Source organism: Dasypus novemcinctus, chromosome X (genome assembly GCF_030445035.2).
Source record: "Dasypus novemcinctus isolate mDasNov1 chromosome X, mDasNov1.1.hap2, whole genome shotgun sequence".
Classification (NCBI taxonomy): Eukaryota; Metazoa; Chordata; class Mammalia; order Cingulata; family Dasypodidae; genus Dasypus; species Dasypus novemcinctus.
In genome coordinates this window covers 114,100,956-114,116,139 of record NC_080704.1, presented here as the reverse complement: position 1 = coordinate 114,116,139, position 15,184 = coordinate 114,100,956, and the positions used below count along the sequence as shown (strand labels likewise).

Here is a 15,184-nt window from a genome sequence, read left to right as displayed (position 1 = left end):
TAATAAATCAAAGGATATCATGCCCAGAGGAACAGTCCAGTTTACAAACATAATCAGATATCTCTTTTTGGTATTCATAAATAATATCAAGCTGCCACATATGATCTAAGATAAAGACTCAAGTATTATTATTATAACTTAGACTTCTTTAGCATATTGTCTATATCCTTTATTTGCCTACATCTTTGAATTAGGAGAAATCCTTAGATATCAATTTTTAAGTTTTTCGGTTTTTTGGTTGTTTTTTATTAAGGATCTGTTTTTTTTATTTCTTTTCCCACCTTATTTTTTATGCTTGCTGTCTGCTCTCTGTGTCTGTTTGTTGTGTGCTTTCTGGGTCTGCTCATCTTCTTTTTAGGAGGCACTGAGAACCAAACCCAGGACCTTCCATGTGGGAGGGAGGAGCCCAAACACTTGAGCCACCTCCACTCCCTGCTTGTTGTGACTCATTGTGTTTCCTTATTGTATTTCCTCATTGTGTCATCTCATTGCATAATCTTGTTGTGTCAGTTCGCCACACCAGCCTGCCACATCAGCTCTCTGTCTTGCTTATCTCTTTAGGAGGTACCGGGGACCAAACCTGGGACCTCCCATGTGGTAGGCAGGTGCCTAACTGCTTAAGCCACATCTGTTTCCTTTAATTTTTTATTGTGATTATTCTTGCCCATTAATTTAATATTGCTGATTTATATAAATTGGAGGTTATAGAAAAGATGGTAACTACCAAGTAACTATATGGCCTTAATGGCCTGATATTTAAGAACCTAAATTAGACTTGTAATAGAATTGAATTATTAAGCCCTATATAATTTCATGTTTTTATTTTCTCTTTTAGATAAGGAAATCGCATGGCAAGCATTGCATCTAGTAAATGGATATAAACTGTGTGGGAAAATATTGGTCATAGAGTTTGGAAAGAACAAAACACAACAGTCAGATATCCCGGCTGCTTCTCTCTTACCATGTGCTACAGATAATATGACAGAGTTCTCAGTAGCTAGAAGATAACTAGATTGTGAGTCCTCGGTTATCTTTTTACATCAGAAACTTGAATATAGGGTTTGCGTATAGATATCAATTTGTTTGCAGTTGAAGAGAAAAAATTAACTGAGAGAAGGAAAGGAAAGCAAAACTAATCAAGATAGTCCCTTTCAGGGAATCCCTTTTGGCGAAAGTTGTTAGAAAATATTTTCTATAATAAAAGAATACATAGGATAAATGTTTCACTGAGAAGGAAAGGTAGTGTACAAAGAGTATCCTTTTCTCAGGATTAATTGGAAAGATTTTTTTTTAATCTTCATAATTTTTCTGGAGTCTTCTATGTTTATCCTTAGGAATAACATTCTCTTAAAGACCACCTCCTATATAAGAACAAAAAAAAAACCCACAATTATATGTTGAGATATTTATTTACTAGAGCCCATTTGCCCCTAATTTCATCCACCAAGTAAGCAAAGGACTAAGACCCTAAGCCTAAATATAAACAAATGTTAAGTCCTGACAGTTGTAGCAGTAGAATTTCATGTCAGTCCACATACTTAATGAATGCTTCCTCAAAAAGTTATCACAAAGCTATATATTTTTCTAAAGGAATTTTTAGATCGAATTATTAGTGTTCTTCTTGCCATTTAAACTAGCTACCATTGAATAATCATTCAATTCAAAGCAATAAATACTGAATAATTGTCTAATATTTGTTCGACATTAGGTACATGAATTTAGAAGAGGAATATGCTAGCAAAAAAACACTAAAGTGGAGTGGGAAGAAAGAGTTCTCTATGAAAGGCAGCCAGTCCCAAATCCCTGAGTTGTTTGTTTGCAATTGCTGGAGAACAAAAAGACAACGTATAGAGGAAGTAGTATGAGCTTTAGGGTCAGACAGACCTGTGTTTATACCTCTCAGCCATACTTACCCCTTTGAGACCATTACAAGTCACTTAATCTGAGCCCCAGTTTTCTCACCTGTAAAATTAGGATGATTAAATGAAATGATATTACCCAACCTGAGGGACAGAAAGAAAAAAAAGAATGAAACAAAATGAACAGAGTCTCAGAGAACTGTAGGAAACCATAAGGTACACCAATGCATGCAAAATGGCAGTGCCAGAAGGAAAGCAAGAAGACAGGAGCAGAAAACAATTTACGAAGAAGATTTCAATAGCTGAAAATGTCCCAAATTTAATGAAAGACATTATGCAGACAGGAAGCTCAAAAAACCCCAAGTAGGATAAAGGCAAAGAGATTGACTGACAGGCTCATCATAATACAAATACTGAAAGACAGAAAATCTTGAAAGCAACGTGAGAAAAACGAATCATCACTTACGAGGGAATTCCAATAAGATTTCTCATCAGAAACAATAGAGGTGGCATTGTGATGATATATTCAAAATGATCAAAGAAAAAAATCTGTCAACCAAGAATTCTGTATCCACCAAGCTTTTCTTCAAAAATGAAGGTGAAATAAAGACATTCTCAGGTAATCAAAAACTAAAAATTTGTTCCTTGCAGACCCATCATGCAAGAAATACTAACTGAAGTTCTTTGGACTGAAAGAAAATGACTTCAAACAGTAATTTGAATCCATACAAAAAATAACAAAGTGCATTGACAAAGATAGTTACATAATTATGAAAGACAATTTAAATGCATATTTCTTTTCATTTCTTCTCAACTGTTTTGAAGAACAATTATATGAAACAATATGAATCTGGTTGTACTCTTGGGCATATAATGTATAGAAATGTAATATATTTGCCAATAACAACACAAAGAAATTGATGGAAATAAAATTTTATTGGAATAAGGAACAAATGAAGAAAACCAAGAATGGGGAATGAGAAGATTAATATAACAAAAGATTTTTAAAAAATATATGCTTACTCTCCTTTCTTCTCTTAGCTTAGCTTCTCTAAAAGATATAAAATTATATAAAGTAATAATTACAATAATGTACTGTTTGGTGTAACATACATAACGGTAATACCACAAAAAGAGGAAGAGAGAATAGAGTTATATAGAAATAAATTTTCTACATCTTACTGGAATTAAGTTAGTATAAATCAGAAGCCAATTCTGATAAGATGTATACGGTAAGCCCTAAAGCAACCACTAACGAAATAACTCAAAAATAAAATGAAAAATATCATTAGAGAAAGTAAATTGTAAACATTATAAATTAATGTAAAATAAAGTAGTAAAGGAGGAATAGAGGAACAAAAAAGACATGAGACATGCAAAACAGTAAAATGATTGGTATAAATCCACCTATATCCATAATACTAAATGTGAATGGATTAAACAATTCAAAAGGCAAAGATTACCAGAGTGGAAAACAGCAAAATTCAACTATATGCTGTCTAATGGAGATACATTAGATTCAACGATTTATATAGATGGAAGGTAAAATATAATATGCAAGCAGCCACCACCAGAAAACTGGAATGGCTATGCTAATATCAGGCAAAATAAACTTTAAAACAAAAATTGTTACTAAAGATAAAGAGGGATATTTTATAATGTTAAGTGTCAATCCATCATGAAGTTACAATAATTATAAAGCAACATATACCTAAGAAGAGTACCAAATTAAAAGTAAAAACTGAAAGAAATGATGTATGAAATAGACCAGTCAGTAGTAATACCTGATGTCAATATCCCATTTTCAATAATGGATAGACTAGGCAGAAGATCAACAAGGAAATAAACCAACTGGAAATAGCAGACATCTACAGAAAACTTCACCTAACAACAATAGAATACACACTCTTCTCAAGTGCACAGGGTAAAAATAGACCATTTGCTATTCTCTGAGACAGGCCATATGCTAAGCCCTAAAACAAACCTCAATAAACCTAAAAGAATTGAAATCATACAAAATTTCTTCTCTGACCACAATGTAATGAAATTACAAGTCAATAAGAGAACAAAATTTGGTAAACTCACAAATATGTGAAATTAAACACCACAAATAATCAAATGGTCAAAGAAGAAATTACAATGTAAATTAGAAAATCCTTTGGTATGAATGAAAATGAAGGCACAACACACCACCACTTATGGGATGCAGCAAAAGCTGGGCTTATAGGGAAATTTATAACTGCAAATTCCTGTATTTAAAAAGAAAGATTGTATATCAATAAGCTCTCTACCTTAAGACACTGGAAAAGAAGAGCAAATTAAAACTAGAGCAACCAAAAGGAGAAAATTAATCGAAAAGTTTGTTCTTTGAAAAGATCAAAAATATTAAAAGTTGGACCTTACCTCACACCATATACAAAGCTTAACTAAAAATTGAACAAAGACCTAATTATTAGTGTTCAATATAAAGCTCTTAGAAGAAAACAGGGGTAAATCTTCTTGACCTTGAATTTCTCACTGGATTCTTAGACATGATACCAAAAGTACATTCAAAAGAAAAAATAGATATGTTTGGACTTTATCAAAATGTTTTGCTTCAAAGGATGCTGTAAAGAAAAAGAAAAGACAGCCAACAAAATGGAAGAAAATATTTGCAAATCATACATCTGATTCAGAATATATAAAATCTCTTATAACTGAATAATAAGAGCCAAGTAACCCAATTAAAAATGGACAACGATCTGAATAGTCTTTCTCCACAGAAGATATGCAAATGACCAAAGCACCCCTGAAAAGATACTCAAACTCATTAGTCATCAGGTAAAGCAAATCAAACCACAGTGAAATACCACTTCATCTACTCCTTAGTTATAATAAAAAAGACAATAACAGTTATCCTCACAAGGATGTGAGGAAATTGGAACACTCATATAATGCTGGTGGGCATGTAAAATGGTACAACCACTTCGTAAAACAGTCTGGCAGTTCTTCAAAAAGTTAAACACAAAGTTAACATTTAACCCAACAAGTCCACCCATAGGTATCTACCCCAAAGAAAAAACATTAATGCCACAACAAAATGGCACATGAAGGTTTATAGCACCATCATTAATAATAGCCAAACATTGGAAACAACCCAATATCAATCTAATGAATGCACAAACAAAACACTATTTCTATACAATGATATATTCAGTCATAAAAAGGGATGAAGTACTTATGCATGCTTTAACATGGATGAACCTTGAAAACATACCAACAATAAGAAGCCAGTCACAAAAGACTACGTATATGATTTCATTCATAGGAATTGTCCAGAATCAGCAAATATATAGAGACAGTAGATTAGTGGTTGCATAGGGCTGGAGGGAATGGGGGAGTGGGGTGATAGCTAAAGTATATGGGATATCTTTAGGAGTTAAAAATGTTCCACAATTGATTATGGTGATGGATGCACAACCCTATGAATATACTAAAAAACATCGAATTGTACACTTACAATGGGTGCATTGTATGTGAATTACATCTTAACAAAGCTGTCACAAAAGGAAGAAGTATACAACTGAAGTGTCTACATGAGTAAAAAAGAAATCATGACACACAGTCAGTGGAATACTATGCAGCCATTTAAAAAGTGGAGTATGTCTGTCTATATATTTTGACCTGGACTACTGTCCAGGATTTTGTATTTTATTAAAAAGAAAGATGCAGAAATATTTATAGTGTTAACACATTTTTGTAAACAAAAGTGTTTGGATATGTGTGTGATATATATGTACTTGAATGTCTGAGTAAATGTAGGAAAATCATACCAAATCTAAAACATTTGAGTGGTGGAATTGCATAGACTGAAAGTGGTACTTTCACTTTATGAAATGTTTAAAGTGGTGTGATTTAGGGTGATTTTTACTTTTTTTTCAGTATTTATAGATAGATATAAAAAATACTCTGCCAATGACTTGGCTTCCTGAATATTTGTCAGGCCTGTACCGAGGATATCATCTGACTATTCTCAGGACAAACTCCTCTCCCTTTGATATACTCCTCACATAGGACTAACTCCCTAATTTGAATATAATGTTAGGGACAAGATCCTGGTATAGCCCCTTGCACATGTTACCCTAGAACATACTTCTAAGCTGAAAGTTTCTGATAGAACTTCTTCCAGTTGGGCAAGAAATCTCACCTCTGCCCTTTACTAGACCTCAACCACTAGCAATAGATAAAAATAAAAATGGAGAATGTCTCTCAACTGGTGCATGGATTACCAGACTGGTATATCTATATGATGGAATCCTACTCAGCAATAAAAACTAACACACCGTGATACATGCAACAAAATGTTTGAATCGCACATGCATTGTGCTAAGCTACCTAAGCCAAACCAAAAAGCCATTAACTGTATGATTCCATTTATTTGATATTCTGGAGAAGACAAAACTATAGGGATATAGATAAGATCAGTGGATGTCAGGTTCAAGGTGAACAGTTCAACTGCAAAGTGTCAAAGCATGAGGTTTTCTTTTTAAATAATGGAACTTTTCTGTATCTTGATTGTAGCTACATGACGGTATGCATTTGTCAAAACTCATCTGTACACCAACAGGATGAATCTTACTATGTGTATATTTTTGAATAAAGTTGATTTTTAGTAGAGAGAGAGTCATTTCTGTTGTCTAGTATTTCTATTCTGTGGTCTTTTGATTATATTTGAAGACTTAAAGCCACTTTGCTGCTTCTTGCCCAAAGGTCAGGAGAAATTGTTTGTGATTAGTAATCGAAGAAAATGTGGCATTGGTGTGGAGAAAATGGCCATGGTGGCTGCTGCAGGTAGGGAGTGGGAGGAAGAGAAGAGATGTGGGGGCGTTTTTGGGACGTGGAGTTGTCCTGGGTGGTGCTGCAGGGAAGATACCAGACATTGTATGTCCTCCCATGGCCCACTGGGTGGGCTGTGGGAGAGTGTGGGCTATGATGTGGACCATTGACCATGAGGTGCAGCGGTGCTCAGAGATGTGTTCACCAAATGCAATGAATGTCTCATGATGGAGGAGATTGTTGTTATGGGGGGAGGAGTGGGTTGAGAGGGGTGGGGGATATATGGGGACCTCATATTTTTTGAATAACATTAAAAAAATAAAGACAAAATATAATAAAAAATTCTGTAAAAAAACAAAACACCTATATATACATATATATACAAACTCACCATGTTAGAAAGTCAAAAGACAAATGGGAAAGTATATTTGCCACACACAAGATCCTCAAAATACAATGTATATAATTTTCTTAATATACAAAGGTCAACAATCCAATAGAAAGGTGGGTAAAAGAAAAAAATGTATAGAAAAGGAAATGTAAATGGCCAATTAAGAAAATTGTTCAGATTTACTAATAAAGTAATCCAAATTCAGATAATAAGCAATCTTTTTAAAGAACTTTTTAGAATTATAGAAAAGTCACAAAAATATAGAGTTCCATATACCCCTTACTCAGCTTCTTTTAATGTTAACATACATAAATGCAGTATAGTTATCAAAACCAGGAAACTAATATTAATATGGTACCATTAACTAAATTATAAACCTTATTTGAATTTTGCCAGTTGTCCCACTAATGTACTTTTTTTGTCTTTATTTTTTTAATGTTACATTAAAAAAATATGAGGTCCCCATATACCCCCACCCCCCTCACCCCACTCCTCCCATAACAACAATTTCCTCCATCATCATGGGACATTCATTGCACTTGGTGAATACTTTTATGATCCAGGTTCAAAACCAGGATTCCACATTGCATTTTTTTTTTTTTATTTTTTATTGACTTTGTAATAATATTACATTAAAAATATATATGTGAGGTCCCATTCAACCCCACCCCCCCACCCCCCCCTCTCCCCCCCCCCCAACAACACTCGTTCCCATCATCATGACACATCCATTGGATTTGGTAAGTACATCTTTGGGCACCTCTGCACCTCATATACATTGGTTCACATCATGGCCCATACTCTCCTCTATTCCATCATGTAGGCCCTGTGAGGATTTACAATGTCCGGTGATTACCTCTGAAGCACCATCCAGGGCAGCTCCATGTCCCGAAGATGCCTCCACCTCTCATCTCTTCCTGCCTTTCCCCATACCCTTTGTCCATTATGTCCACTTTTCCCAATCCAATGCCACCTCTTCTATGTGGACACTGGATTGGTTGTGTCCATTGCACCTTTATGTCAAGAGGAGGCTCAGATTCCACCTGGATGCTGGATGCAATCCTCCCATTTTCAGTTGTAATCACTCTAGGCGTCTCCATAGTATCCTCCAATCCATCATAAGTCCTCAGTCTTTGTCTTTCATGTTCTTGATAATTTTGAAAACTACTGTTCAGTTATTTTGTAGAATATCCCTAATTGGGGATTATCTGATGGTTTCTCATGATTAGATTGAGGTTATGCATTTTTTGGTAAGAATATCACAGAAGTCATATAATACCCTTCTTAGTTCATCATTCCCTGGGATTCTTCATGCTTACATTTCTTAATACTGGTGTTCTTAACCTTGATCACTTGGTTAAACTGGTGTCTGTTAGGTTTCTTCACTCTAAAAGTATTATTTTCCCCCTTTATTATTAACAAATGGCTTGTGAGAAGATATATTGAGACAATTCAAATATCAAATATGCACACTAATTTTAGCATTCAACAGTGATTTTTTTGTTCTGGCAATGCTTATTCTATTTCCTTCATTTTATATCTGTTAATTGAAATTCTTCCATAAGGAAGATGTCCCTTCTCTCTTAGTGGCTTATGTACTCAATTATATCAGCATAGGTTCATGAATATTTAATCCATAATCCATTATATTGTTACTCAGATTTTTCCAGCTTTGCCCATTGAACACTCCTTCAGGCTGGTTTCTAGGTCCTTTTTAAAAAACCTTTTTATTCTGAAATATTTTCAAATGTATAGCACAGTTGCAAAAAAATAATACAAGCACCACACAGAAAACTACAAGCATACGCCCCACACAGATACCTAGGTCTATCAATTTTTAACATTTTGCCATATTTGCCATATCATTCTATTCATCCATCCATCTATCTTCCTCTTTTCTAAACATTTGAGAGTGTTTGTATACACCATATTCCTTGAGCATTTAACATTTCCATGTACATTTCCTAAGAGCAAGGATATTTAATTTCATATAATGACCTTAAGTACATTTACCAAGTTCAAGAAATTTAACATTGATATAAAGCCTACAGTCTATACTCCCAATTTTTCATATGTCCCAATAATGTCTTTTTGGGCCTTCTCTAGCCTGGAATCATGTATTGCCTTTAGTTGTCATTGTCTCCTTAAACATTTTTTTTTTTTAATTGTGAAAATTTATATTCTACATGAACTTTCCAATCTCAACTCCTCCCTAGCATTCAGTTCAGCAAGATTAATCATAAAATGTTGTGCCACCCTCACCAATGTCCATTACCAGAACTTTCCCATGATCCCAAACAGAAACCTTCATCCATTATGCATTAATTTCCCCTTCCTCTTCTCCCGCTCCAATAACCTGTACTCTGTTGCCATGAATTTGCATATGCTAGTTATTTCATATAAGTTGAATCATGCAATATCTGTCCCCTTGGGTCTGACATTTCACTCAACATGATATTTTCAGGGTTCATCCATGTAGTTGTATGTATCAGAACTTTTCCTTTTTAAGGCTGAATAATACCCTGTTGTATGTATATAAATTTTTATTCATCTCCCAATGGATTTCTGGGTTCCTTTCACCTTTTACTTATTGAAACACTGCTGTGAATATTGGTATACAAATATCTGTCTGAGTCCCAGCTTTCAGTTCATCTGGGTATATAACTAGAAGCAGGATTTCCAGGTCATCTGGAAGTTCTATGTTTAACTTTACGAGGAACAACCAAACTGTTTTCCACAGCAGCTGCACCATTTTACATTCCCACCAACAATGTACCAAGATTCCCATTTCTCCTCATCCTTGTCTGCACTTTTTACTTTCTGGTTGTTGTTTTTTTTTTTAATTTTAGTAATAGGCATTTTAGTGGGTGTGAGGCAGAATCTCATTGTGGGTTTTGATTTGTGTTTCCCAATGGATAATGATATTGATCATGTTTTCATGTGATTCGTGGACATTTATATATCTTTGGAGAAATGTCTATTCAAGCCCTTTGCCCATTTTTGTAGTAAACCCTGTAGGATCCCTTCTCATTTCTTTCTGTGTATATTTTTACAATATTTTCTTTTTAGTTACTGTGGTTCTTAAATTTAACATCCTAAATCTATAACAATCTTGTTTGGTTAAATACCAATTTAATTTCAGTAGCATACACACACCATGTTCCTAAACCCCTTCACACACACCCCTTATGTAGTTCTTGTCACAAATTACATATTCACACAGTATGAGTGTCAAAGCATTGATTTATCATACATTTTATGCATTTGCATTTTTAGTTCCTGTCGGGAGTGAAAGGTTGAGTTACAAACGAAAAATACGATAGTACTGACATGTATATTTAACCTTTACCATAGATCTGAATTCCTTCATGTGGCTTCCATCTGTCTTGTGTCATTTCCTTTCTTTTTTAAAAAATTTTTCTCTCCTTCCTCCCACCCCCAGTTGTCTGCTCTCTGTGTCCATATGCTGTGTGTTCTTCTGTGACCTCTTCTATCCTTATCAGCGGCACCAGGAATCTGTGTTTTCTTTTTTTGTTGTGTCATCTTGCTGTGTCAGCTCTCCATGTGTGCGGCACCATTCTTGGGCAGGCTGTACTTTCTTTTGCGCTGGGCAGCTCTCCTTACGGGGCACACTCCTTGCACCCCTACACGTGGGGCTCCCCTACACGTGGGACACCCCTATGTGGCACAGCACTCCTTGTACGTATCAGCAGTGCACATGGGCCAGCTCCACATGGGTCAAGGAGGCCCGGGGTTTGAACCACGGACCTCCCATGTGGTTGGCGGATGCCCTATCCATTGGGCCAAGTCTGCTTCCCTGTCATTTCCTTTCAACCTAAAGAACTCCCTTTATCATTTCTTTTAGGGACAGTCAAAATCAAACTACATCAGATTTTCTTTATCTGGGAATTTCTTCATCTCTCCTCCACTTTTAAGAGACAGATTTCCTAGATGTAGAATTCTTGGTTAGTGATATTTTTCCTTTCAGCATTTTAAATATTTTGTCCCACTGCCTTATTGCCTTCATGATTTCCCAAGATAAATCAGCGCTTAGTCTTACTGAGGCTCCCTTGTACATGACACATTGATTCTCTTGTGATTTTCAGAATTTCTATGTCCTTTTGGTATGCCCCCATTTTTTAGCAACTCCTTACTTTCTGGCCCCACAAGATATTTCAGGTTCATATTCTATTTTCCCTAACCCAGCTCTGGAAACAATCATTTCTACAAGTAGCCCTAGTTCATATTTTTTTCTTTTTAAAAAAAATTATTGAAGTATACCACTCAAACATAAACATACATAAACAATAAGTGTATAGTAATAGTTGTGAACTTACCAAAAAAACCATATATAACATCATACAGGACTCTCATACCTCAACCTACCACCAAAACCTTGCATTTTGTTAAACATTTTTTGCTAATGATTAAAGACCTTTGTCAAAATATTACTACTAACCAAAGTATTTTTCCTCCAACTCACCTATATTAGGGTTCTGTAGGGAAACATAATCAGCAGGAGATATCTGTCAATAGTAAGAGATTTTATAAGAGTCTCTCACATGACGGTGGGGATGCACAATCCCAGGTTCCGCAGGCAGGCTGCAAACCAGGGGCTCCGATGGAAGTCCAATGAAGGTCCTTGATGAGTTTCTGGTAGATGTTGGCCATCCAGACATGAGCTGGGAAATTCTCTCTGCTGAAATCACTTCCCCTTTTAAGGCATTCGGCTGATTGGGTAAAGCATCCCTGATTGCTGACAGCAATCTCCCTAACTGATGTAAGTGTAATCCGCTTTCTATGCAGAAAAGTCACTGGTGACTAATGTCCATAAATGTTCTTGTATTACAGTTAGCCCAGTGCTTGTTCGACCAAACAACTGGGCACAATTACCTGGCTGAGTTGACACATTAGCCTAACCATCACACCACCCTATTATTATTATTATTATCATTTTCATTATATCATTGTAAATGAACATACATAAACAATAAGTATACAGTAAAAGTTGTGAATTTACAAAGCAAACATGCATAATATCATACAGGGGTTCCATACATCTACCCTCCACCAATACCTTGCATTGTTGTGAGATGTTTGTTAGAAATTATGAAAGAATATTGTCAAAATCTTAGTACTGGGAAGTGGCTGTGACTCTATCAGTTGGGCTCCTGTTTATCATATGGGAGGCCCTTGGTTCACGTCCCGGGGCCTCCTTGTGAAGGCAGGCTCACACGCACACCGCGGAGAGCCGCTGGCCTGCAAGTGCTGTGGGATGCCAGCAGCCCACAAGTGCCGTGGAGAGCCAACTCAGCAAGGTGGCACAACAAAAAAAAAGGGAGACAAGTAAAAAACACAGAAGAGCATGCAGCAAATGGACACAGAGAGCAGACAAGCAAGCCATGGGGGCGGGGGCAGGAATAAATAAAAATAAAATACAGACACATAGAAGAATGCACAGTGAATGAACACAGAGCAGACAGCAAGCAAGCCACAACTGGGAGTGGAATAAAATAAATAAAAATAAACTGTACTACTAATTATAGTCCTTACCTTACATTTGGTGTATTTTTCCATTAACCCACCCTATTATTATTTTTTAGATATATTATTATGACAGAAGTTGTAAACTTATGAAACAATCATGCACATGTGCTAAATTCTCAAACAACACCCCTTTATCAACACAGCACACTGTGGTGGAACGTTTGTTACAGATTATAAAATAATATCATCTGATTATAACAACATCCATAGTGTACATTTGGTACACATTCTCCATACTGCCCCGTTATCAACGCAGTATGTCTTTGGCATAGATGCAAGAATATTACATTATTACTGCTAGCCACAGTCCACAGGTAATTCCAGTTGTATTTTTCCCATGCATCTCCACATTCCCACCCCCCTGCAAAAGTGATGTACAATTGCTCTAACTCACAAAGGACCCTCTTGCATCTGTACCATCAACGACAATTCTCATCCACCTCTGGGCTTGCTGTGCTATTCAGTACCTAGATTATTCTCTAGCATTCTGTCAATTGTCATTTACATACCTCGACTACCGTTTTCAGCCACATCCCCATTTATAAATCAGCTGTTATTCACTCTGTGTTACCAATGAACTCTGTACATTTCCACACTTTTACAGTAAAGCTAATTAAAACTTGTACATACATTAAACATCAGATGTCCATCTCAGCCCTCCTCTTATCTCCTTTAAGAATCCACCACCTACCACCAGGTCTTGAAGATATTTTCCTACAATTTCTTCTAGAAATATTATGGTTCTTGCTTTCATTTTTAGGTTTTGATTCATTTTGAGTTAATTTTTGGATAAGGTGTAAGATAGGGGTCCTCTTCTTTCAGCTATGGATAGCAAGTTCTCTCAGCACCATTTGTTGAATGAACTGTTCTGCCCAAGCTGGGTGGGTTTGATAGGCAAGTAAAACACTTGACCATACATGTGAGGGTCTGTTTCTGAACCATAAGTTCATTTCCATTGGTCTGTGTTGTCTGTCTTTATGCCAGTACCATGCTGTTTTTACCACTATAGCTATGTAATATAAATTAACATCCAGAGATGAGAGTCTTCCAACTTCACTCTTCCTTTTTAAAATATTTCTGTCTATTCAGGACCACTTAACCTTCCAAATAAATTTAATGATCATGCTTTCAATTTTTTCTTTAGTGCTGGTGGAATTTTTATTGGGATTGCATTAAATCTGTATATCAATTTGAGTAGAATTGACATCTTAATGATATTTAGTCCTCCAATCCATGAGCATGAAATGTTCTTCCAGTTATTTATGGCTTTTTATATTTGTTTTAAGATTGAGTTGCAGTTTTCTGAAAACAAGTGCTTTACATCATTGGTTAAGTTTATTCCTGACTATTTGAGTTTTATCTGTCATATCTTATTTTCACCACTCTTTTGACACTTTTAGTTACTTTTATTGATATAATCTTCATTTCTAGACTCTCTTCCAGGCCTCTCTGTCCTGTCTTTTCTTTTCAGGCTCTAGCGCACCCTTTAGTATGTCCTGAAAATCTGGTCTCTTGCTTAGAAATTCTCTCAGATTCTGTTTATCTGTGGATATTCTAATTTTGCCCTCATTTTTGAAAGACAGTCTTGCTGGATATAAGATTCTTGGCTTGAAGTTTTTCTCTTGTAGTATCTTAAATATATCATACCAATGTCTTCTTGCCTCCATGGTTTCTGGTGGGAAATCAGCACTTAATCTTATTGTGCATACCATGTATGTAATGCATTGTTTTTCTCTTGCTATTCTCAGAATACTCTTTATCATTGGCATTTGACATTCTGATGAGTATGTGTCTTGGAGTTGGTCTATTCAGATTTTTTTCAGATGGGAATATGTTATGCTTCTTGGACATGGATATCTATGTCCTTCAATAGGTTTTGGAAATTTTCTACCATTATTTCTTCAAACATTCCTTCTCTACTTTTACCTTCTCTTCTCCTTCTCCCATTTAGTTCCCTCGGGCCTTGTTCAATTTTTCCCATTTTCTTCTTCATCCGCTCTTCTGTATGTTCTGTTTCAGAGGCCATTTCTTCTGCTTCCTCACCAATCCTTTCTTCAGCTTCCTCAAATCTGTTATATGATTCCAGTGTATTTTTAACACACACACACACACACACACACGGCTTGCTTGTTGTCTGCTCTCTTTGTCCATTTGCTGTGTGCTCTTCTGTGTTTTACTTGTCTCCCTTTTTGTTGCATCACCTTGCTGAGTCAGCTCTCCTTGGTGCCTGGGGTCTGGCAGCACTCCACAGTGCTTGTGGGCAGCAATCTGCAGTGCTAGCAGGCCAGGTGGCACTCCACAGCACTTGTGGGCTAGCATGTGGGCAAGCCTGCCTTCACAAGGAGGCCCCAGGACATGAACCCAGGCCCTCCTATATGGTAGATGGGAACCCAAATGATTGAGCCACAGCCACTTCCCCCAATGTATATTTTATTTCATTTATTGCACCTTTCATTCCCATAAGATCTGCTATTATTTCTTTGTATGCTTTCAAATTATCCAATGTTTTCTTAATATCTTTCATCTCTTTAGCCATCTCATTGAATTTTATTAAGGCAATTTGTTTGAACAT

At 36.0% G+C, this 15,184-nt stretch overlaps 1 protein-coding gene across 2 annotated transcripts in view; it reads left to right on the top strand.

Moving 5' to 3' along the window:
• The window catches only part of RBM41 (RNA binding motif protein 41), a 68,450-nt gene extending 61,925 nt beyond the window's left edge, over nt 1-6,525 (top strand). The window contains exon 8 of one of the 2 annotated variants that reach the window (XM_023584557.2): nt 836-6,525. In XM_023584557.2, the coding sequence (XP_023440325.1) occupies nt 836-1,008 (173 nt within the window). In that variant the 3' untranslated portion in view covers nt 1,009-6,525. The remainder of the gene's footprint in view (nt 1-835) is intronic. The other variant, XM_004478167.4, reaches the window with a different exon arrangement.
• The last annotated feature ends 8,659 nt before the right edge of the window (nt 6,526-15,184 follow it).